Source organism: Eublepharis macularius, chromosome 10 (assembly GCF_028583425.1).
Source record: "Eublepharis macularius isolate TG4126 chromosome 10, MPM_Emac_v1.0, whole genome shotgun sequence".
In the NCBI taxonomy this organism is placed as follows: Eukaryota; Metazoa; Chordata; class Lepidosauria; order Squamata; family Eublepharidae; genus Eublepharis; species Eublepharis macularius.
The window spans coordinates 15652585-15677373 of record NC_072799.1 but is presented as its reverse complement, the minus strand read 5'-3'; the positions used below and the strand labels follow the sequence as shown (position 1 = coordinate 15677373).

General features: G+C 41.1%; 1 protein-coding gene and 1 long non-coding RNA gene across 4 annotated transcripts; one reads left to right on the top strand and one right to left on the bottom strand.

Moving 5' to 3' along the window:
* Positions 1-1381: 1381 nt before the first annotated feature.
* HNRNPD (heterogeneous nuclear ribonucleoprotein D) lies at positions 1382-14712 on the top strand. 3 transcript variants are annotated; one of them, XR_008597728.1, is made up of 10 exons: positions 1382-1762; positions 3221-3286; positions 8191-8359; positions 8495-8656; positions 10675-10806; positions 11622-11721; positions 12387-12533; positions 13096-13194; positions 13508-13614; positions 14393-14712. XR_008597728.1 is itself a non-coding variant. In XM_054989764.1 (9 exons), exons 1-8 carry the CDS (start codon positions 1566-1568, stop codon positions 13161-13163), a joined length of 1041 nt encoding a protein of 346 aa, XP_054845739.1. In that variant the 5' UTR covers positions 1382-1565; the 3' UTR covers positions 13164-13194; positions 14393-14712. The 3 variants fall into 3 exon arrangements, 2 of the variants coding, with proteins under 2 accessions (XP_054845739.1, XP_054845740.1); XM_054989764.1 differs by lacking the exon at positions 13508-13614; XM_054989765.1 differs by lacking the exons at positions 3221-3286; positions 13508-13614.
* Positions 14713-17119: 2407 nt separating this feature from the next.
* Positions 17120-24572, bottom strand: LOC129337117 (uncharacterized). The gene is made up of 3 exons (XR_008597777.1): positions 24496-24572; positions 17640-17795; positions 17120-17339 (listed from the first exon to the last, which is right to left on the bottom strand). It is a non-coding gene; the product is annotated as an uncharacterized LOC129337117 (long non-coding RNA).
* Positions 24573-24789: the final 217 nt, after the last annotated feature.

Genomic DNA, 24789 nt, shown 5'->3' with positions numbered 1-24789 from the left:
TGATGATTTGGACCCGGGTATCCTACACCCTACTCTGAAACTCTAACCACTGGTCTACACTGGCTTGGTGGGGGGAGCTGCTGTTGAATAGTAGCAAGCTGTGAGGCCTAGGTGAGTCATGCAAGTCTTGTGTTAACAAGTTACCCACTGATTGCTTCTAGGCCTAGCTCCGAGTCCTTCCTCAAAGGACAAAACAGCTCTAGAAAGGGCTCTGCCTCCTCCTCCTGGAATGCTGACTAAACTGTTATGGTTGCCATGCAACAGCAGTATGGGCATCCGGTTAAAGCTCCAGGTGCTACTTTTGTCATTTTAGGGTTTTTGTAACCCTCCAATTTTGCCTATTTCATATTGGGATCCCATTCACCCTCTGCCCCTCATCATCACTCATCTGGCTAGCTGGGAAGAAAGGCAGCAGAATGGAGTCCCAGCCTGATGCAAAGCGCATGTGCACCCCCATGATAACATCTTTTCCTGGAAGTGGCCATTATGGAGGGTGTGTGTGTGCACACAGGAGCATGCCAGGAAAGAACAGATAAGCACCAGGTTTCCCCACCCCACCCCCTGGCTCGGAGAGTAAAGGACCTGGCAACCCTAATTTCATAAGTTTTTCTGCAAACCTTAGGCATTTTTTCAGGTGTGTGGGAGGGTCTGTCTTGTCCATTCATGGCTCCAATCTTCTGAATTAAGTATCTTCTAATCAGGGCCACTTAAAATCAGACCGACAGAGAGAATGCCATGGTCATGCAATGGTTGGAATTCACATTTGAAGACGGCCTGATAACCCTAGGCCAGCCACACAAGATCTGCCTAGCCTACCTCACAGGGTTGTTGTGGGGATAAAATCTGAGGGGACAAGAACGATGCGAGCACTGAAGTGTTGAGTCCCCATTGCGGGGAGGAAGGCAGGGGATGGTTGGACAGGTAGGTAAGTAGATACATAGATATTAAAGGCACAGCGCTTTGCAGTGTCACCACCACTCCTGTGTCCCCAACAGAAGCCGCATATAATTCCCAGCCTCTTGCTTCCCAGTTACGCTTTCTATGGCTGCTGGAGCCGCTCTGCGCCGCCACTTTCCCCCTCATCTCTTCTTCGGAAGCGCCTCTCTAACCGCGCAAGCGCGTCAGCAGCAACCCTGTCACACCGAGATCGATTTCTGCCCTGCCAAAACAAACAATTGAGCAGAGGTAAGGAAAGAGTAGTCCAACGCAACTTCCGGAACGGAACGTCGCCATTGGCCAGGAGGACGGCTTCCCCGCCCCCCTTTAGGGGGCGGAGATTGGAGGGAGGCGTTCGAAGATTCTCTATGGCGCTTTCGCAACTCCCTCCCCCCCTCTCTATGGCGCGGAGCACGGGCGCCGGCCACGTGACCCCTCGCGCGCCGCCGCATTTCTTCCGGCGGCCATTTTAGGTTGGGATCACCGAGGCGGCGCCATTAAAGTGCGAGGAAGGAGGGAAACCAGCCCCGCCGAGCTCCCGCGCGCCTTGGGCTCAGCGCGGCCGGACCCCTCGCCCCGGGCGCCTCTCGTCCCGTCCCGTCCCTTCCCCCGCGTCCACAAGGGCGGCCATGTCGGAGCAGCAGTTCGCCGGCGACGCGGAAGCGGCGGAGGCTTCGGAGCAGGCGGAGCAGCTGGAGGGAGACGCGGGCACTGGCGAAGAAGGCGGCGGGGGAGGCGGCAACGAGGCCGAAGGGGGAGGCGGAGGCGGTGGCGCAGAGTCGGAGGGAGCCAAGATCGACGCCAGCAAAAACGAGGAGGACGAAGGGTGAGAGAGCGGCTGGCCACGGCCGGTCCCCGGGAGGGTCTACTCGGGAGGCGGCCGCCTGAGACGCGCGAGCTGCGAAGGCCTCGGGGGTGGGGGCTGGGCTAAGAATATTTGCTGGTTTATTTCCGTCACAGCATTGCCTATGCCCTGTTCCAGCAATTCTTCAGCTCTGTATTGGATTTGCTGGTTTTTAAGTCTTTGCACATTTGCATGTTAATATCCTTTACTTGTTTTATTGAAATGTTTCTGGTGTCGACTGTCCTCACTCACACTGTGTCATCCGCCTTGAGCCTCAGCGAGAAAGGTGGACTATAAATAACGTAAATAAATGAATAAATAAATTACATGCGAAGGACTGGGGTGGGATGGGGATAATGATGATAATAACTACTGCACTTATATACCGTTTTTTGGAACAGATTAGCGCCCCACTTAGTGTTGTTATTACTCCCACAATAAAAGGGCAGCTTTACTTATGAGCCTTTACAGGCCTTTATAGGCATTGTATGTAGTCTGCCTTCCTTGATGAGTCTCAAGGAAGATTACCCAGGGGAGTTAGTACAGTCAGTTTCAAAGACATTTGAATGCACATGTAGTAGGTTATATACATGAGAATTTGTAAAGTTTTAAAACCAGCAGAAATCCAAAACAGCATTGAGGAAATGCTGAAACAGAGCATAAGCAATTCTGACATATGAAACCATGTGGAGACTTCTCTACTGGCATGTTAAACAATACAGAAACTATTTAGTAGGATTGTATTGAAAGCAACAGACGTACCTTTTTCTCTTCTTCAGGTTTTTTGATGTGGGGATTGTTGAGCCTGCTGCAACGGAAGACATAGGCTATGAGCTCCTTTTTATTTGCAGTTTGCCAGGGAAGCTGGCGGCAAAGGCTCTGGACTCCATTGCCTTAGACATGGGGTAGAAACTGCAACAGGTGTGAGAGTATGATAGTTTGGCTTTTTGAAGCTGCTCCATAAGATACTTGTATAGGTATGTGTTCAGTGGAGCTGTCAAGCAGCTTAAAACACAGAACTGAATATCACCTTTTTGCAGCAGCTGCAGTTCTTGTAAATGTCTTGAGAAAGAAATGCTTGCCAAAACAGCACGGCAGGATGTGCAGGCTTTTGCCAGAGAACTTGCATGCTGTTGTTTGGGTTATTCTTAATGTCTTTTCTTTGGATTTTACTATGTACCCACCCTATTATCTTAATTTTTTTCAATTAAAAAAGAATCTGTTCCAAGTTTTCAGATAGGTAGCTGTGTTGGTCTGCAGTAGAACAGCAGGATTGTTTGCCTCTAAGGTGCCACTGGACTCAAATCCTGCTGTGTTCCCCAGTATTTTTTGAGGCAAGGTCCCCCTTCATCAGGTATAAGTAGAAAGGAAGCTTGACTCTCAGAAGCTTTGGAGATCTTGTTGGTCCCATTGGACTTAAGTCTTGCTCTTGTATTGCAGACCAACACAGCTACCCACCCAAAACTCTGTTCCACAGGAGCAAGTCACTAATGCTTCCATCTCCTGGTGAGTGCAATAAAAGATTGGCGTCCATTTTGTTTCTGTTCTTGGCAGGATGGCTCAAATGCTCATGTTTTCCTTTAATCCGATTGTTCCTCTGGGGAGTTTAGGGTGATGTACTTGGGACTTCATTTTATTTTCATAACAGCCCTGTGTGGTAAGTTAAGCTGACCAAGAACGATTGGCCCAAGGAACACCAGCCAAGGTTGGTGGCATAGTCTCACTTGTCCTAATCTAGCACTCTTAACCGCTGTGCCATATTGGCTGTTTGGAATGCAAGGGAGAAACTTATGGACTGTCTGGGCACTGGTCTTTGAGGATAAATGAAAGGAAAATGTGCGTTGGATTATCATTTCTTTGTGGTAGGGGCCTGTTTCAAGTTTATATTGCTCCACAAAGTTTGGGGATGCCACAAAGAAGTAATAAATTTTTGCAGAGTGTTTGTAGGAGAGATTGTTTTTGTATTTTTGCAGTAATAAAGTGACAGGTTAAGGCTGGCTTCTTGAAAAGGCGCTATGTAGTCTTCGCCTTTTTAATAAACACCTGAAATATACCTCTTAGCTTTCTTAGGTTTGGGGATTGGGTTTGAATTCCTTTTGGACAAATTGCCCAAACTTTATAAGTGTAGCTACTGATTCTTGGCTCTGTGTAGGGATTTTCAATTCCTGAATGCTTTGTGTTGATACTATAGAGTAGCAAGTTCTTCCATATAACTGTACAGCAGGCAGGGAAATTAAAGTATCCCATAGTTCTTCAGGATTGAGTATTCTTGATATTTTGATCCAAAGACCAGGTTGCTGTGGCCCCCGATGTTTTCAGAACCTCAGAAAGCTTATTTATCATTGTACATCAGAATATTTTGGTTTTTGACATAAAAATGTGTGAAGGTTTTTGTAATTGTTAGCTTTATTCCATTTGGTGTTGGTAGGATAAATAATTTCTTAGCCATCTGCTTTCTGTACTGGCTCCAATATTCATTATTGCTATAAAAAGGTCAATTTAATTGAAGTTATGAGAATTTGGGAAGGTTATATTAGGGTTAGAGGCTTGTTGAGATAACAATCAAGGCTACTCTCATATTTGTATACTCAACACTTTTTGTTGTAGTTTCAATAAAATCTTGAGAAACTATGATAGTTCAGGATTAGGTTTTATGATAACGATTAGATAATATGTTCAATAAAATACAAAACCCTGAAGACTGGAAAATGAGTCTGGTGCCTAAATTTTTGAGTTAACACCTCGAGCCGAAGGAAATTGGTCAGGGCCTTGTATGAGCAATATTTTCCAGTAAAAGTGAGCTTTACCTGTGGCCTGTTTCCAGCCCTTTTCCTGTGTGGTTCTAAAAAACTGTCTTGACATGCTTTATAATTGGTAGCGCTCATCTTTCAGCTTATTGCTCTCGTTATAAAATGTGCATTCCCCACCCCCACCTTGTGTACTGAAGTGTACAAGATAGCCAGCAGGGTAATCTAAGGACATGCCTGCAGTGCGTGTAATCCTGTTTGGTGTGGTGGCATGCGTGTGCTTGTATGGCTGTTCCTTTCAGTCCTCTTGCAGAGAGTTTACCTGTTGAATGCATTTTTTCTGGGCTTATGGGACTTTCTAAGAAGTTGAGGTTTGCACAAATTGAAACAAGCTTCTCTTTCACACCTTCTGGGCGCAAAAATACAATGTAGATGATTTAAGAGCGGTATGTCTAGAGCATGATTATAAACGGATTTCACTCATACTAAAAGATGTTTCATGAAAGCTTTTTCCGTACTCCCCAGATTTCCCATTTTTCCCTTGGAAAAAATTAAAAAGGCATTTTTGTTTTGTTTTTTCCTCTGGGCCTTCATACCTCTAATCAGCAAGCAGCTGCAGAGTTGCTTATCTGAAAGCTGCACCTTATAGCTGTCTCTCTGCCAGTAGCACCAGGAAATGAGTCAAATGCAGTTTCCAAAACTGGTGCCCAGTCTTTGGGCATGAAATTAACTTTGGCCTGAAGGAACCAACCACGAAGTTGCATGCTTACTGAACACAGTAGTAAATAGACAAAGTTACTGGCTTCCTCGAACTATTTTCATAAGCAGTTAACTGAAAATAAGCTGACTCAGACATAACGGTAACGTACCAGGAGGCTCTAAAGACAAAACTATGTTGGTATGTTACAGAACATGAGAAGAATATTCAAGTAGAAGTTAGTTCTAAGAAGTTCTAATTTTTGTGTATGACCTCCAAGGTAACAAAATGCAGTTTTTAAAAAAAATTCTAGATGGTGGTTGCATTTATGTATGGAGTGGAAGATAATGAGGTTGAAATGGGGTAGAAGCTAAGAGCCCATCCCCATATTCCATAAACCTTACCTTTTTGAAAAGGCAGTATTTCTAGTTCCATTGGAAATGAAGATAGTCCAGATGTAGAAGCACAAGTGTGTATTGCAAGTTCCTCGCCACGGTGGCTGCTCTTTGGTTTGTGTTCTTAGATCTCTTTTGTTCCACTTAACTGTTGTTTTCTAGGGGTTTCCTGGGCAGGTTATGCACACAGCAGTTTTCCGTGCCGCACCTAAATTCCGAAATATGTGTGCCCGTTGTTCAGGAACACTTTTATCCAGAGTTTGCCTGAACAACTTCAAGTTTGGACGTTAATGCAGGTCTTGCTTACGGCATGATATAGGCTGGAAAAGGCAGCACGGAACCCAGCCTTTCAATTTCCTGTTGCATCAAAAAGCATTTTGATCAGTGGAACTCAACTGGTCCTCATCTGTGTTTCAAACCTAAACTGGATTAGCACTGACAGCCTCTTGCAGAGAACTCTGGGGATTATGTAGTTCTTGGAAAGGTATTCAGGTTGTTTAAATCAGTAGGCATCCCTCTTCTACCCATAGAATTGTTGTTGCATAACACTGAAATCTGTTGGATCTTTTTCAGTATAGACATGGCTGTCTAATGCACCCAAGCATCTGCAGTGAGAAACACGGCTTGAGCTGCTAGGAAACTATTGAAATAATTTGGAGTTGTTCCACCTGGAGTGTCCAAAGCAACTTACTGCTATGGTGCTTGTAAATATCTGTTTATCTGGTTCTGTGGCAGTGAAGAATTAGCTGTAGGCATTCAGACAGGGAATCTTTTGATAGCCTGAGGAAGATCCCACACATCTTTCAGCTTACAGCGTGGCATAAATAACAAACATAGGCTAACTTTTTGTGGATGACTAGCAACTTTTTTCAACCTCTTTGCAAGGCTGATAAGATGCATGTGTTTGAATGTCATCTGTGTTTGAATGTTAAGAAGCTTAACAACATAACAAAATATGCTATTAGTTTTATTGTTAGCGTGACACCTTTTTCTGGCCAAATATATTTTATGCTATTATACGTGTTTTCTATTTAAGTCCTATTTTTTCTACATTTCACTAGATAATAAAATTTAAGATACATGTGCCAAGGTAGTATAGGGTGCATTGGGTGTATATTTGCAGTTTTGTTTGTAGAAAACGAAGACATTTATAACTGATAAATTCCATAAATATGTCAAATCTTTCAATTCTATGTGCTAAGTAAGTTATAAAGAATGCATTTCATCAATAAAATTAGTTTAGGTTTGATTGGACGGTAAGTACTGCATGCATTTCAGTCCGCCTCCCCCCATTTCTGTTTTTTCAAAAGCTCCCCTCCCTGTGTCTTCAAAATTTCTGAAAATTTTAAATCTCTGTTACTGAAAGTGGACTGCTTGCTGAAGATGGCAGGAATATGCCCTTTCTGAACTGTGTTTTAGCATTGAATGCTGGCCACTGGCAGTTTTTTTTTCTCTTCTTCATGGAGAGCTAAGAGTTATTTCTCCAAACTGTGCCTTATTTGGAAAGCTTATGAGAATCTGGCATAGTAGATAGCTTAGTTATTATGAATGCCACTATCTGGCATTGTTATGTAAGGAATGGCTGAACATGTCTCTGCCTGTTTGTTTGGAAGCTGCGGTTTAGTTGTGTGCTTGATTAGCAGAAGCCTACTATCATGGTGTGTGTGAGGCAGAAATGTACACAAATTCCGTTCAAGAAGACATTTGGTGTGGCACTTGATTGAATTTTATTCAGCAAGAGTTCAGTGACAAGCCAAGTAAACTGGTTTGTGCTTGTACTGATTTCTAGGAAACAAACTGAATCCAGGTTTGGTCACATCAGATAAACCACACACATAACATGGTCACTTCCACGTCTAGCTGGCTGTATTGCTTTAATCTTGCATTGAGATGCTTCCAATTGCAGGAAGCATGTTGGACTACTGTGATGGAAGTTAACAGGCGAGTATGGAGGAGAGAGGGGGGTTTAATTCTTGCCACAGCACTCTTAACTAATTAAAATTCCCAGTTGTTCCAGGACACTATTCAGTATGGGGAAAGGGATTTTTTTGAGAGAGCCTTTCTGTGTTCCCACACATGGTTAGGATTATAAGGTGGGAGGAGAATACTAATCAGCCATTCTAGGATATCTTAAATGGAATCTACTTTTGTCAGGCTCGGCCTCTTCCCCCTCCCTGAGTTTTGTGTACAAAAAAAAAAGTTATTTTTGTTACTTTGCTGTTTCTCTATTAAATTCCCATTAACTTGCTCTTTATATAGCAGCCTTACAATGAACAGGCATTTCTTGATCACAGTGTAAATAGTTTGTCTCTGCTGAATCCAGTTATTAAGCCATTCATTGTATGTCAGACATTGCGCTTAGTTTTATAGTCCACATTTAGTCACAAGACAGAGGTGTAGATTTGGACTTATTAAAAGTTTTCCTAACCCTGTAACTAAACTCAACCAGGCTTATTTCTGAAATAGGCATTTGGAATGAGGGTAGTGTAATGATATCTTACCGTAGTTTGTTGTTTAATAGTGGTAAATGTTGTTTTTTTTACGCTTAACTGCTTTAAAACTTCTTTGCAGGAAAATGTTCATTGGAGGCCTTAGCTGGGATACTACGAAGAAAGATCTGAAGGACTACTTCACCAAATTTGGTGAAGTTGTGGACTGTACCCTGAAGCTGGATCCTATTACGGGGCGGTCAAGGGGTTTTGGCTTTGTGCTGTTCAAGGAATCTGAGAGCGTGGACAAGGTATGTTTGTTTCTTATTCCTTGCTAATACTGAAACAGTGCTTTAAAAAATCTAGTCTTCTTGCATGTTTATGAAGATAGACTGTTAAGATGTCCTGTTTTTATGAGACTTTTTAAAAGAGGAACCTTTTTGTAGGTTATGGATCAGAAGGAGCACAAATTGAACGGCAAAGTGATTGATCCCAAAAGGGCTAAAGCGATGAAAACAAAAGAGCCAGTTAAAAAGATTTTTGTTGGGGGCTTATCTCCAGATACACCTGAAGAAAAAATAAGGGAATACTTTGGCGGTTTTGGTGAGGTAAGACATCAGCCTCTCTGTTACAGAGTAAATATACTGTGGCCTGAGCTTTAAGAAACTGTTCTCACAGTCATACTTCTCATATGCTAAGCAGGTGGCTATGGTTGTTGTGTTTTAAGTGTACCCTCATGTGTTCTATTAGCTTCTACCAGTAGTAGGCACACTAGAGCAGAAAGGACCTGAATAGTCCCACAGTATTACTTTACTCTCCACAACCCCCAGACACCACTCTAAAAGTGTACGGAGGTGGTGGTGGTGTACTATGAAAATCGGGATCTGGGACTTAATGATAGCATAAGCTGCTTTGGGTTGGTTCTTTATTTATAAAACAGTAAGTAATCAATCTCCCAAGTGTAGGGAAAGAATGAACAGATAAGCATATTTAGAAGAGTTCTGAAAATTGTTCTGGAGGACTCACCAAATTATGAAAAGCCTCAGCCTATCTAATATCAAGGTATTTTTGGCACTGGCAAATTCTAATTTGAAATTATTGGGAAAGGGATTTAACTGTTGTTGCTGTCTCTTTCAAAACACACATTTTTCAGTAAATTGTCTGTTGTGACCCCAAGACCTTTTTACTTTTGATTATCTTAGTAAATTCAGCATACACATCAGTTCAGAAGTTTTGGGTCAGCGCGCTGTACTTTTGAATCACATTGTCCAAACTGTTAATTAACTTCTTTCTACCTCTACCACGTGTTCTTTAACTAGTTAAGATGACCTGTCCACTTTTTACTACTTAGCCTTTTTTGAGGGACTTTCAAGAAAGCTTTTGACCAAGTTTCAGTATTAGATCCTAATTATAATAATAATAATAATAATAATAATAATAATAATAATAATAATAATAATAATAATAATAATAATAACATTCGATTTATATACCGCCCTTCAGGACAACTTAATGCCCACTCAGAGCGGTTTACAAAGTGTTATTATTACCCCACAACAATCATGTTCCTGCTGGTGAAAGGCAGTAACAGTTTTCACACTCTCCTACAACCCCTGCTGTCCCCCGACAACTTCAGGTGTCACCAGACTGTGATTGGAGATTACAGGCAGGAAAGCTGGCTTCGGTAAGCCCTACTTGAGCTAGAAGGGATTTAAGCCCAAATATGTAATGTCTGCCATATTACCCACTACTTGTATGCCTCTGAATGCTTCAAAACCTTCAAAAGGCTGTTGAAGAAAACTGTGGTTTAATAGTTCTATCTCTAATGTGTTCCACCTGTGTAACCTGGGGAAGAATATAGGCCAATGGCTCTGCAATTTTCCTGGATCCTTTGTGTGTTTTAAAAAAGGTATTATATAGGCTACTTTTAAGTTCCTAAACAGATATTCCCACTGCCAAGCACTCTTAATTTTTCCTTCTTGGCCTTGAGGTTTGTAGACGTAACATAAACACACCTAGATGTTCTGATTTTCTACATCTGCTTGGGACTCTTGTTGTGATACCTGTCTTAGTTTGACTATCCATGATCATAGGAACATATATTCTATCCTAAATCTGAGGGAATAAAACGGTCAGATCGCCATTGCTAACAGACGAGTTATACCAGACTAGATGCTTCTATGCTCCTGTTGGCTTTCCCCCATTGGTCAGTTGAAAAATCACTGTGACCTTTTTTATGCTAAGCTTGGTTTGGAATAATTAATTTCCAGAGCCTGTGGGTACGGCCAACTCAGTGAAATCAGTGGGATGTTTGCTATTGACTTCAGTGGGACGTGGATTGCATCGGCCTTTATTGTTTCAGTGTAACAGACTTCTAGTTAGATTGACCCAGACAAAATATTAAATTAAGTCTTAAGACTATAATGCCTTAAAGATAACTCTCTCTTACCAGGGAACATGACATCTGCTAAATAAGTTCTAACTTGAGGAAATTAAATTTTGTGTAACTTTCTAAGAACTGAAATTGTTTCTACTTGACTTCAGTCAGAAGCATGAATACAACGCTCTAGTCTGAATGTACCAGGCTGCGTGCTGTTTATATTATATGCATTTTTCTATTGACCAGGTGGAATCAATAGAGCTTCCCATGGACAACAAAACCAATAAACGGCGTGGATTTTGCTTCATTACTTTCAAAGAAGAGGAACCAGTGAAGAAGATTATGGAGAAAAAATACCACAACGTTGGTCTTAGCAAAGTATGTTTCAAGCTATGATTCCAGAGCGCCTTTTTTGAAGACAGAGCAAAACCCAGGGATAACAGAGATGGGAGTGCTGCAAAGCCAGTGAAGTGTGGACAGAGCACCAGTAAAGAGTAGCTTTTGGCCGTACATGCTAGGGATGAAATGGCACTTGTAAGTTTCACCAGTGCAGCTTTAGAAACATGTAAATCTCTTCCGCTTGTGTGGCCAATAAAGAATTCTGTAACTTTAAGCACTGAGTGTTACTCTTCTCAACAACACCCTTAATTGCTTCTAACTTTACACAAGTTATAGCCTTGAGCACCTACTTAATGGTCTTTAAAACGCCCTTCCTTTTGCACGTCAGAGCTCCTATGAGTTTTAAATGGCATTCTGGAACTTTGCCTTTCTTTAACTATTGCAGTTGCTTTTATCTGCCCTCCCCATACAGAAGATGTCTAGACTGTAGATGTTTAGCTGCTTTGCTAAATTGAAGCCAGTTTCTGGCTTGGAATCTAGTTTGAGCTTATCAACAAAAGTTTTTCTGGTAAATGAAAGCTGCTAAATATCAACCAATAGCCAAATTACCCCTTAAGTCAGTTTTATAGCTTAGTAGCATCAAACTTTGCTTTGTAACTCTTTAAGTATCTCCTGGTCTCATTTTTCTATTATAAATAATTTAAAACTTATGCCGCCCAAAGTCTTGCTCCTCATGATGTGCTGTCATTCCTCATTAATTTTGAAGTGTTAAATTACTCAGCCATAGAATAGGTGCTTGGTATTTTGCAAAAATGGCAAGCTACCTGTACTAAGTTACCTTTTCATTCTTTCAGTGTGAAATAAAAGTAGCCATGTCAAAAGAACAGTATCAACAGCAACAGCAGTGGGGAACTCGAGGGGGATTTACTGGAAGAGCTCGTGGCAGAGGTGGAGGTAAGCGTCTGGTCTAGTTACCTTATACCTGGTCTTTGTAATAGGCATTCTGATCATAAACACCAGCTGTCTAAAGGGGGGAAGCTCCACTAGCTTAAAATAGGACAGTTAGTGTTCTCTCCATTTAAGCATTCTTGAAGAGCTGTATGTGTTAAATGTTTACCAAGTTTTTCTATGAACTTGCGCACCCAACTTGTGATGTACAGCCCTAGCTTTTTTTCTTGATGAATATGTCAGTGAACCATCTTAAAAGATGGCAGCCCTCTTAAGATCTTGGGAATTCAGTGGGTCTTGATCTGTTTGGCAGAATGGTTACACAGTTGATTAAAATGTGCTATATTATGTGGCATGGCCTATCTTTTTAAATTTCTTTTATACCCCCCTTTTCTCCTCTATGGGGACCCAGTTATCCTCACAACAACCCTGTGAGGTAGGCATGTGACCAAGGTCACCCACTAAGTTTCCATGGCAGAGAAGGGGTTTAAACCTGGATTTCCCAGATCCTATCCTGACAAACCACTGCACTACACCATGAGCCCCTAATCCACGTCTGGTGTATTTATGGCTTACTGATTTCTCCAGTTAAATGTGTTTAATAGTGTGCCCTTGAGTTTATTGGTTTCAAGCGGTTTTTGTAAAAGTCATGACTCCTAATTCTGTTGCAGGCCCCAGTCAAAGCTGGAACCAGGGATACAATAACTATTGGAATCAGGGCTATGGCAACTACGGATACAACAGTCAAGGGTATGGTGGCTACGGAGGCTATGACTACACCGGCTACAACAACTATTACGGATATGGGGATTATAGCAGTAAGTACAGAACTGTTACTATGCTACAACACCTCAGTGGTCTTGTTACCAGAAACAATGTGTTTGGGTGATGCTTGTCTGTCTTACCACAGACTAGGCAGCTGTTTTTTTTTTATGGTCGAAGGGCATAGTTGATGAACAGCACCTTAACTGAAATTGGTGTTAATGAGAGAAATGTGTCTAAAACTTGAAAGTCTGGCTGGTCGTGAGTGGAGTGTTACAGTTATGTATGAGATGATCTTTGAGTTCTCAGCCACTTAAATGCTCAGAGAACAATTCTTTAACCTGCTGTCTGTCTGTTTTCATGTTGAGGGACTTAGATACAGAGCGTTAATGGCATTACTAGTCCTGAGAAGATTGAATAGCATGCAGCTGGCAACCTGGCTCCTACCAGTTGACCTCAGGTTGGTCGTTAAAAGAAGGTGCTCTGCTATTCCAGATTTATTAGTCAAGCCTAGGGTGGTGTTGAAGAGCTTATTTGAGTATCCTGACTTGCTGTCTTTTTATAAAATGCTCTTAAAGCTCAGTGGCTTGAGACTTAACAGCTCTCTTCTGTATTTAGATCAGCAGAGTGGTTATGGGAAGGTATCTCGGCGAGGTGGTCATCAAAATAGCTACAAACCGTACTAAATTATTCCATTTTGCAGCCTATCCCAGACAGGTATGTCCTGCATTTGTAAGCTGCATTACAGCTTGATGATTGCTAGCAGTGTCTTTCAAATATATCGTATAAGATATCGTAATGATTGATGTTTTAAAATTTCACAGCACCCAGATGTGCTTACCGTAATGTAACGTAATGACTTTGAAGATAAGTAACACAGGTGCTCTTAAGCTTTTTGCCTTTTGCCCTATAAATTAACAAGTCAGTAAAGTTAACAGGTAAAGTACTGCTAATGGGTACAAATTAAGGAATTGCAGCGAAACAGTATTGCCTACTAACTCTGACATTATACCTTGTTTGTACCCGCCAGCGGGAACTTCCTTGCAGGCCCTGTGTCGCGCTGACTTCCCGATTCTCACAGGCCCGCTCAATGCGGACAGGGTACGAGATGCTCACGCTCTCGAATGCTGCCGTTTGGTATGGTCTCTTCCAACATCCTGTATCAGCATTATAATAAAATGGATACTTCAAGCTTTGCCTTCACTTATTTCTTTGCTTTAAAAAAAACCCAACCTATTTGTAATGTAATTTTAATGCGTTTTTTACAGGCCCAGTAATGGTTAAATACGTCAGCTTACTGAATAATTTTAACTGTTTGTTCTTCTAAGGATACAGCTTGTCTCTGGATTTTCCAGTCTTAATTTTATATTTTATTAATCTATTTTAATGCTTGCTTTTCCCATTTTTATAGACGTTGTAGCAGTAATTGCAAGATGTTCTTGAGCTGAAGTCCTGTTGTGTCAACTTCTCTAACTTTTGAATATATACTACTATAGTAGATATTTTAACCCTTTCTCCTTGTTGCATTTCTCTTAATGGGCACGTAGCATTGTTTAGCTGGCCAGTATAAGTCGTCTTACAGAAGTGGTTGGGCCCAGAATAGCCACTTGCCACATTACTGCTTGGTGGTGGTTAAGCTTTAAGGGTTTGGGCAGAATCTTTATGGCATTGGTGAATAAACAAGTATTTCTTGAGTAACTTCACACTTGTGGAAAAATCCTTTTTCAAACAGTGGTGCACATGTGGATTTCCAGCTCATGGACTCTCCTGTTCAGCTTTAATATAAAAGACATACTTGATTAATGTTGATACAATATTTTACATAGTGGGTCATAGGGGTTTCTAAACACTTTCTGTAAATTTGACTACAATTCATGGGATCTCACGAGATTGACCTCTCTTTCTTTTTCTCTAGGTGGACAAGCAGTATTCTCATTTGAAGATTGATTTTTGAGGTGGCTCAGGCTGCCTGCTAATAGCAGTTCATACTAAAAAATTTTGTATCAAGTCCCCGAATTGGAAGTAAGATGTTGGTCCCTCTGAAGTTTGCGTTACAACAGAATTGCTTTCACTGTCTTTATTTTTTTTAATTGCTATGCTTAAGAATCGATTTACGCCCCTTGCCCATTTTGTTCCCCAGTATTGTAGAGCACGTCTTGTGTTTAAAAGCCCAGTGTGACAGTGTCATGATGTAGTAGTGTCTTACTGGTTTTTTAATAAATCTTTTTGTATAAACGTGTACTGGCCTTCTTTATCTCCAGAACGGAGATGCTCTTGGTAGTACTGAAACTTTAGCAAAAATTGCTGTTGGGGCTTTAAAAAGCGAGGTTTCTGCAGCTGTAAAAACTAGAGGTGAGCAACCCATTCAGGACACTGTCAAAGGGCCTTTTTTGCAGAGCTTCCAGATTTTTCCTTTCAGATTCTAGTGACAGAGAAAAATATTAAATATGTGGAATTTTGGCCTGTGATTAAAGCTGAGAAGCACTATAGGCCCTTTCCCATACCCATACTTTTAAAAGACATAGTTTGCACAGATCTGTGACTCAGCCATGAAAGCTAGAAACTTGATCTCTGCATAAAAGGCTTTCAGTTTACGAGGCTAAAAAAAAGTTGCCCTATTACATCATAGATGTGGTAGTTAGTAATTCTACCTCAGCAAAATACATTACTTAGTTTATATTTGATGTCAAGCCATGCAACTGATTTAGCATTACATGCTTCCAGGTGTGGTAAACCAAATCTGAGTAAGTGTCCTTAAACACATTTGTTTTGAAATGATACTATCTACTGGCAGGGTTCCCTGACCTGGATAGCCCGGGCATGCCAGATCTCAGAAGTAGGGTTGGACTTGGTTAGTAATTGGATGAGAGACCTCCAAAGAGTTGCAGAGGCCGGCAGTGGCAAACCACCTCTGTTAGTCTCTTGCTTAGAAAACCTCAGCAGGCGTTGCCATAAGTCAGCTATGATTTGATGGCACTTTCCATCACCACCACTGGCAGGACACAGTAAAGCTTTGTTTTCCTTTCCTCCGCATCCTTGAGATCTAGAAATTTAACAAAAGCTCAGCTTCATATAATTGAGGCATTTTTGATAGTCTGCAGCAATACATTCTAATTGAGTTGCTGATAATGAGCAATGTAACACAAGTACAGATGGCTGAAGCTTCGATATTTACATTATTTGATAAGATTTACAGAATAATACATGAATATTTTCTGTGTGAAATACTAATTTATAATCCAAGTGAGCAAGGCTAGATTTGCTCCATTAATGCTAACTGCTTTATATGGTAATTGGGTAAATTTGTTCAGTATTATACTTTCAACAATTTAAGATTGGGCTCCTGGTAGTCCTCTGTGAAGCAAGTGCTGCATCCTAGCAGTTTAAACAAGGGATTGCATAAACTAGTTGTATACATACAACCCATCTCAAGAAAAGGCATTCCTATGGCTGTGTCTATGGTCATTTTACCGAGTTTCACTTTCAGAACAAAGATGGTGGGGAGAAGATCCTTGAACTCTCTGTCAAGATGGTTACGGGTTACGGGTGTGTCTGTATCATGGCCCAGCTAATCTTTCAGTAGCAATCAGCCCAAGGCTTTCCCAGCACCTCTTACCAAATCCCTTATTAGAGATACTGGGGATTTGATACCTTTTAGGCCACCTTGTGGGTATATTCCTGGTTGTAGCTTTCAGCTTGAGCACAAGAATGGAGATTTACAATTTCAGAAGCATGCAGTTAAGATACTAAGCCCTGGAGTAGTTACGATCATGTAGAAGTTTATCGTATTGTTACTCGGGTAACGAGAACATTGAATTCCAGTGAAGTATTAGCAAGAATATTATGCTGCCAGGGGCAGAAATCCCTGCATCAACAGAAACTTCTTTAGCTGCATCCTGTTGTCAGTATTTGCAGAATGCAGACTTGAAACTTACCAGGATCTAAAATAGAAAAATTAGGGCTAAATATACCACAGCACTCCCCTTTTAAAAACTTCTGGGGAAAGAGCAGAAGTTCCAGTTCATTTTATGTACTTAGGTTGGGCATAAGGTTTAGCAGGTTCTGAACGCTGCTTGGAGTTTTGCTTTAGAAGTAATAGCTCTATAAATCTAATTATAGCCTATTCTGAAGGGATGTCCCTGTTAGTCTGCCACAGCCAAAACTGGAGCCCTGGGCCATCTTAGACTACATTTACTGCATTTACATAACGCTTTCATGAATCACTTACTCGATGCATTTGACAAAGTACTACATTCATTTGGCAGTGGTTTATGCCCAAAGCTGCAACAGTGGGAGGATGGGAATTGTTACAAAGAGGCCAGAAATCCCAACTTCAGCAATGTACTAAGGGCCTTGTGGGTACCCTTTTGTAGTAACCACCCCTTTCTGATATTTGTAGCTTTGGGTTATATATCTCTTCCAACGATGCAGTGCTTCACACATCTGCTGAAGTGAGCTGTGAGCTAATAGAAGCTTAAGCTGCTATAAATCTGTTTTGTCTTTAAGGGGCTAAGCACTGACCTGAATTTGAGTAATTGTGAGAACTGGCTCACTTTTTGAAGGCAAGCAGTACCAGAACTAATACATACTACAGAGCTAAAACATTAACATTGTTTATTGTAGAAAAATAAGGCTAGGCATAAATATTAGTACTTTAGAACATTAAAGACTTCTTTTTACAGAATGTGTGTTGCTTGTCATTAATAACAAAAAGTACCTTATGATGGAATAACACCTGTGGCAAGAAGAATAATAAAAACTACAATAGCAAGGACAACTACTGCGATAATTATGATTAGTTTAGTGTTTTTCCACCACATCTTCCTTGAAACCTTTGCAGTAGTTTTTTGGAAACCATGAGCCTGAAAACAAATGGGAGAATACAGGTTAGCAACTGACCACATCAGGTAAGATGGGAGAATTGTGGTTGTTGCTGCATAGGTGGCCACCCTCCCTAAAATGGGTTGCTAGCTAGCTCTCTGTCACAAATACCACTTCCTCCACAGCTCTCTTGTTTCTAGGTTGGAAAGTGAGGCCAGCTAAGTTCTTGATATGTGTGGGGGAGGCCCCATGTTGCTGATCCCTAAAACGAGGGGGGGGTCAGCCTGAAGCCTTTCTGTTAATGAATATTCCACATACAATGAATGAGACTCTAGAATTACCGCTGTTTCAAGATCGCCACTTCGATTAGCCAGTTCACTCAGTCTTTCTTCTCTGTCCAAAACTTTTTCAATGTTTTGTGTCATGACATTTTTCACGTCATCCACTTGAACTTGAAGAGTAGAGATGACCACGTCACCATGTTTCTTATACTCCATCTGTTTAAGAGATCTTGTATTTAATACACTGTACTATACTTAATACACTGCTAGCCACAGCTTAGAGCAATTCACCTAAGATGCCACTTGATATTTTTAGAAAAACAGCTTGTATTTGGATTGCCAGAATCTTTTGAAACTTGAATGATTTTTTTAAAACGACTTTTTAAAGTATTTTAAATGCCCTGCTTAAATCATTCATGCCACTTAGTATTACTAATACAGCTTGTTTAGAGTGTTTTAATATACCCCGCTCTCCTGAAACGGTTCAAAGCAGGTAGCACCAATAAATATGTTAGCCAAATAATTTGTTTGATTGTTAAGTGCATAAAAAGTCAAGACGCAACAATGTTAGAATTTCAGACTAGGATTTGAGAGACCCAGATTCAAATCTCCACTTTACCAGGGAAGCTGACCTACCTTGATTTACAGGGTTGTTGTGAGAATAAAATGGAGAAGAGGAGAATGGTGTAAGCCACTTTGTGTCTCCATTGAGGAGAAAAGTGGAATATAAATGAACTAAATAAAACCATTAAAGCAGAAATTGTGTGGAAGGGAAGGATTGAAATTCCTAAGCTCCAGCATCGAGTTTTAGCCCAACTCAATCCACACATGACTTACTGTAGACCTATTTAGTAGTTCAAAAGTGTGATTCGATAATTATAAATCAAAGTATCAAACTGCTACTATATCATTTACTTCATCTGCAGTTTGAAATTATTTTGCAAACCTCCCCCACCCATGATGTCGAAAAGAATGGAAGAGCAACTTCAGTAATTTTGAATAAACAAACTACTGCTTCTTAGATCTGCAGCTCTAGTGCCCTGACTGCTGCATTAAAGTACTTTCCCCCTTAATTTTGAACAGATTATGTTCTAGACCAAATTTCATGCATCTGATGAAGTGGGTTGTAGCTAAAGAAGTACACACAAGTACATTTGTTAAACTTAAGGTGCCACAAGCTGCCTCCTTTTCTGAGCCACTAAAGCCAAAATAATTGCTCCAGTTATAGCTACCTTCCTCCGATTTGCTGTCAATTGTTACAGGTTTTGTAGCCTTCTCTCTGTCTCTTTAGACAGGTGTGTCACGAGACCGCATCTTAAGATCTACCTCAGTAGCTGCTGGTGTTGTGAAGGAGGGGAGGAACAAAGGAGACTCTCTTGGGGGAAGAGGATGCTGGGAGATACGCCTTTGCAAGGAGGACTGAAGTGTTTATAACCCAAGATGCATATTCTCCCTGTTGTTCCAACTGCTTAATATACACAGGTTGTGATTTCTCCAGTGTTTCTACAATGATAAATAGATGCAGCCAGATTCTATCTATCTGCTAGTCTGGAATAGAGGCCTTCTTGGCCGCAGCCCCTCAACTATAAAACAACTCCAGCAAAAACTTATCAATGCCTGAGTCTCAGCACTGAATGACTTCTGAAATACTGTTTTGGTTTTTGTAACTAACTTATAGGATGATATGAAAAAAAATTGTTTCCTTTTTTGAAAGTATGCTGTTCCCTTTGATCATTTGAAATGGGATGGACTGCAAGTTGAATACACAAAGTTTAGTCAGAACTTGGCTTTAAAATGCCATCTGTTGGTGATCCCCGGCCCCAAGGAGACCTGCCTGTCCGCAACCAGAGCCAGAGCTTTGTCAGTCCTGGCTCCAGCCTAGTGGAACTCTCTATTGAGACCAGGGCACGGCAGGATTTACTATAATTTTGCCAGGCCTGTAAGAGAGATGTACCACCAGGCATACAGTTGAGGATGGGCTTGGCCTCCGCTGGCAGATAAAATGGAGAAGGATGTAAGACCTGAAACCCTGCCCACTAGGGTGTCCACCACCCTGCTCTGTTAAGTAGCATTTACTGATTTGGTGATTGCTGCCATCTGATTATTATATCATTGTATATTGTATGTAGGGCTGCCTACATACTGGAGATCTGGAGAATGAAACCTGGAGAAAGTGGGGTTTGGGGAGCGAAAAGACCTTGACATGGCATAATTCCATACAGCCCACCCCCCAAAGTAGCCATTTTCTCCAAGTTAACTGATCTCTATAGCTTGGAGACCAGTTGTAATTCTGGGAGGTCTCCAGCCACTTCCTGGAGGCTGGCAACCCTAATGAGTGAATGTTTTTAAACTTTTTATGGTTTTATATTGTACAAAGTTATTTTTAAATGTGTTTTAATTGTTGCAATCTGCCCTGATCCCTTCATGGGGAGGGCGGAATAAAAATCCTAAATAAATAACTTTTTGCCAGTCACAGCTGCTGGCGAAACGTCAGGAACTACAATGCCAAGACCACGGCCATACAGCCCGAGCTCATGTTCTGAATTTATTCCCCCCCCCCATTATTTATAGTCCCATATTTTCTCTGAGACTCAAGGCAGATTACACAGTGTAAGTCAATATGATAATTGGCCAGGACATTCAATAAACAATGCAGCCGTATATAGACTGCAGAAATTTGAATACAGCAGAAATCCAGTACAGGGGTAAAACAATGCAGAAACAAATAATAAACAATTAAGCATGTATTAAACATCACAGAAGCTACCCATTAGTATAATTCACATTTCCTGACCCTTTACTAACGCCTCTCTGAATCAACAACAATAACAACAATATTTGATTTATATACTGCCCTTAACACTTAGTGGTTTACAAAGTATGTCATTATTATCATCACAACAATCACCCTGTGTGAGGTGGGTGGGGCTGAGAGAGCTCTGAGAAGGTGTCTAGGGTTGCCAGGTCCCCCTAGCCCCCTGGTGGGAGATATGGGACCCCACCTCCTACCTTGTACTTTTCCCAGTTGTGTGTGCAGGAAGTGATGACTTCACATGCTGCCCTGAGAGCGCACCTGTGCTACACAGTGGCCCGATTCGGCCCAATTCAGCTGGATCTGGGCTGAATTGGTCTGCTAATTTTGTTTGACATACTTTGTGAAAGGCCAGGCGAGTGGGAGCTCTCCTAACCTCATCAGGCAATAGACGGCTGCGACTACAGTGAATGCACATGTACAGGCAGTTGTTGATTTTGCCCATTTGTACGGTGCCACCTGCAGAAGACCCTGTTCAGGGGAACCAAGCTGCCATGGTGGAGTATAGAGAGAGGCAGAGGCATTGACTAAGTCCTGCACTAGTATGAGCATGTTGAATTTTCATTATGGCCTTGACAGTGAAGAAAAGCATTCTTAGCTTCAAGGTATTGAGGTATGTGTACAAGCGGGGAATCTGCAAGGACCTTACTATTTCCTTTTTCCCTTTCCCGAAAGCTCTTATTACCTCTCCCCATTTCCTGCTTCCTGCCCTCCCACCAGCCAACCTAACTTAACATGTCTTTTCCTCTTTCCCTGCCCCTAGCAGCATCTCTCTGGAAAACACTGTGCGGTTCTGGCTGCCAGATCCAGTTGTGTGGTGCCAGCCACTTGGCCAGGCCCTGCTGCGCATCAGGTAACCCATACAGACTTGCGAGACCCCTTCCCTTTCTCTTCTATCCCACTCCCTGCGCTATTTTCTCTTTGCTTCCTCCTGGCAGCCCGCATATATTTATCTTCCCTTGCTTGCTTTTCTCTTTTCTGCCCACCAATCAACCTATCTTTTATGTGCCCTCCATTTTCAACCATGTTGTTTACTTCATTGATTCCCCACGTTTCTCCTCTCCTCCATTTTACAATCGCAACAACCCTATGATTAGGTTAGGCAAAGTGTGTATGACTAGCCCAAAGTCACCGAGTGAACTTTAATAATAATAATAACATTCGATTTATATACTGCCCTTCAGGACAACTTAATGCCCACTCAGAGCGGTTTACAAAGTATGTTGTTATTATGGTTGTTATGGGTTTTCCGGGCTGTATTGCCGTGGTCTTGGCATTGTAGTTCCTGACGTTTCGCCAGCAGCTGTGGCTGGCATCTTCAGAGGTGTAGCACCAAAAGACAGAGATCTCTCAGTGTCACAGTGTGGAAAAGATGTGGGTCATTTGTATCTACTCAGGAGGGGTGGGGTTGAGCTGAGTCATCCTGTGAGAGTTTCCCAGGGTGTGGAATGCTAATGGCGGGAGGCTTCACTGTATCCTGAGGAGGTTCTTTTGCATATGGATTGGTGCTTGATGTGCTAATCTTCTCTGCAGGGCTATTGTTGGGGATAGAATGTTTTGTTAGCCTGGTGTTTTTCAGAACTGGAACGTCAGGAACTACAATGCCAAGACCACGGCAATACAGCCCGGAAAACCCACAACAACCATCGTTCTCCGGCCGTGAAAGCCTTCGAGAATATGTTATTATCCCCACAGCAAAACATCCTGTGAGGTGGGTGGGACTGAGAGAGCACTGCCAGAGCTGTGACTGACCCAAGGTCACCCAGCTGGCTTCAAGTGGAAGAGTGGGGAATCAAACCAATGTCTCTAGGTTAGAGTCCCGCGCTCTTAACCACTACACCAAACTGGCTTTCACAAGAGAGTAGGGATTAAAATCTGGGTTTCTGATATTCTAATGTGAACCTCTGACCACTACAGCACACTTGCTTTCATGGCATGACTGCTGTTGAAGATAGCAAGCAGCCAGGCTTGCTGAGTAAGTCATGCGAGTCAAGCAGTATCAAGTCATCTGATGATTGCCAGTGGCCTAGCCCCAATGAATCCTCTCAATAAATTCCAGATTGTTCTGCAAACCAGGGGCTTTTTCAGGTTTGTAGAAATATCTGTCTTGACTGTTTATAGCTCCAGTCTCTGGATTTAAGTATCCAAAGATTTGGGTATATTGACAATTAGATATATAGATAATTTTTTATGTGTGTTGCTACTTTTAAATCCACCTTGAGTCTACTTGAGAAAGACAATCTATAAATTTAAAAAAACAAAAACAAATATATGAGCTCACGATGTTGAAGTTCGGTAAAAGTTTAGAGACTATGGTTTATACTTCTGGGTGTAGCTCATACTGCCTGTTGCTGTAAGTGACTACCAAGTAATTCTTGCATCATTTAATATGGCATGTTAATACTTATGCTTTGCTCCAGTTCTGTTTCTCAAATTCATGCTTGGCTCCAAATTTCTACCATATAAATACTGTTGCATTGTTTATTGAATGTTTCATTCCTGTTAATTCTATTGACTTACTCTGTGTAATCCACTTGAGTTCTAATGAGAAAGATAGACTATAAATATTAAGTGGTTAGACTGCAAATCAGCACTCTGTTGGTTCGAATCCCACGACCTCCATGAGCTCAGTAGGTGGCCTTGAGCAAGCCACCTCTCAGTAAGTAAGCCTTGAGTAAGCCCCCCAGCCCCGCAACTGTATTGTGGGGTTAATAACAATACTGACTTTGTTCACTGCTCTGAGTGGGGCACTCATCTGTCTAAAAAAGCAATATATAAGCACAGTTCTTATTAGATAAATTAGTTAATTGTATAACAGTGGCTTCAATATTGCATACTAGTTTTGCATCATTACTATTTGGCCACCAGGTGTCTCTCGCCATAAAAAACTGACAACTGTGTGAATTTGCATTTCTCTGGCGAGAAAGTTATCTAGATTGCAGCAGTTGGATTTGGATTAAAATGAAAGAAAATAAGGTCAAGAGTTCCATTTCATATGAGCAGGCCATTGGTTGTATCTAAATTAGGGAGGATCCATCTTAACTATTATCAAGACTGTCAGGAAAAGGGAAGCAGTACGAATTAAATTATCTCTGAAACCGAGATCCAAGCAGCTTTTTCACTCTTCCTCACCCAGTTCTCCTTCTTATTACCACCTGCATCCCACACATCACTTTAGTTCATGCTAGTCCAATGATACTCAGACTTTTTGTGGATCAAAGGGGACCCCTCCTTTTTTCTCCAGGAGAAAAGATGGTTGTATCGAGCCCTTCATATCATCACTGCCTCCCATTCTAGTGCACAGCCGTTCTCTGTGTATGTGTATGTATAAATGTATTAAAATATTCATATTTTGCCTCTCGCAAAAAGGGCCCAGGATCAAGAAGCATTGATAAACATCTTCCTCCAAACTTGTGGCAAAATAATGTTGATTTTAGAATGATCTCAAATGCTGCACTTGGCTTTTCCATAAGGATTTATCACGCATGCTTGTTTTGTTTTTCATTTTGCATTCATATCATTGTTCCTTTTAAATCTTGGGAATTCTCTAAGGGGTGCAATAAAGCAAGTCACTTAAGTACAATGGAATCTGATTTCTTAATCCCCATTAAAATTCAATCTAGTTGCATCAACTGTGTGAGATTGGATCATCCCTTTATAAGCATCTGGTTCTTATGTGATTCCTATCTAGAGCCAGTTACTGATATATGAAGTGCTAGCAGTATAACATAGTAAAAGTTTAAATTTAGCTACTGAAGATGTAAGCTTTTGTAAAACTTCAATCACATTTGTAGTAGTCCTCTATTCTTTTGAGGGGGGGAATTACAAAACAAAAAACAGTGTATCCACAAAGTACAAGAAATTCAACATATCTTAATATTCCAGATACAACAGAAAAGTGAAAATAATTTATTTTATATTAGCACTGTTGAAAAAGATTTTTTGTATTTGTTTAGTCTATTTGTATGCCATCTTTTTGCCTCAGAAGCTAGCAGGGTTTTAAAATTAGCATTGCCAATATAATCTGAAACTAGTATATTAATAAATTCAGTGATTGTTTTACTAATCTCAGACTGGCTTATATTGAGAAAAAAAATGTTTTACCTAAAGCAGCTTTAGAAGATCCCGAAGTAGAGTAAATGCACTTAAAATGTTGATTCCTCTGTTCTTTGAAAGATAACTGTTTAATCAAATGGCGTAGAGGGAAACAACTATTCAACCTCCTAGTTAATGTTTTACTACAGTGACTGGTCTTACAGGATAAGCTATATAAATATTAAACTCAAAAAGATTCTGCCACAGCAATTTTATTTACACAGCCTGATTTACATGGTTATTAAATTTGTAGTCATCTTATCCCAAATATCACAGATTGATCTGCCTATGAGTTTCCCTCGA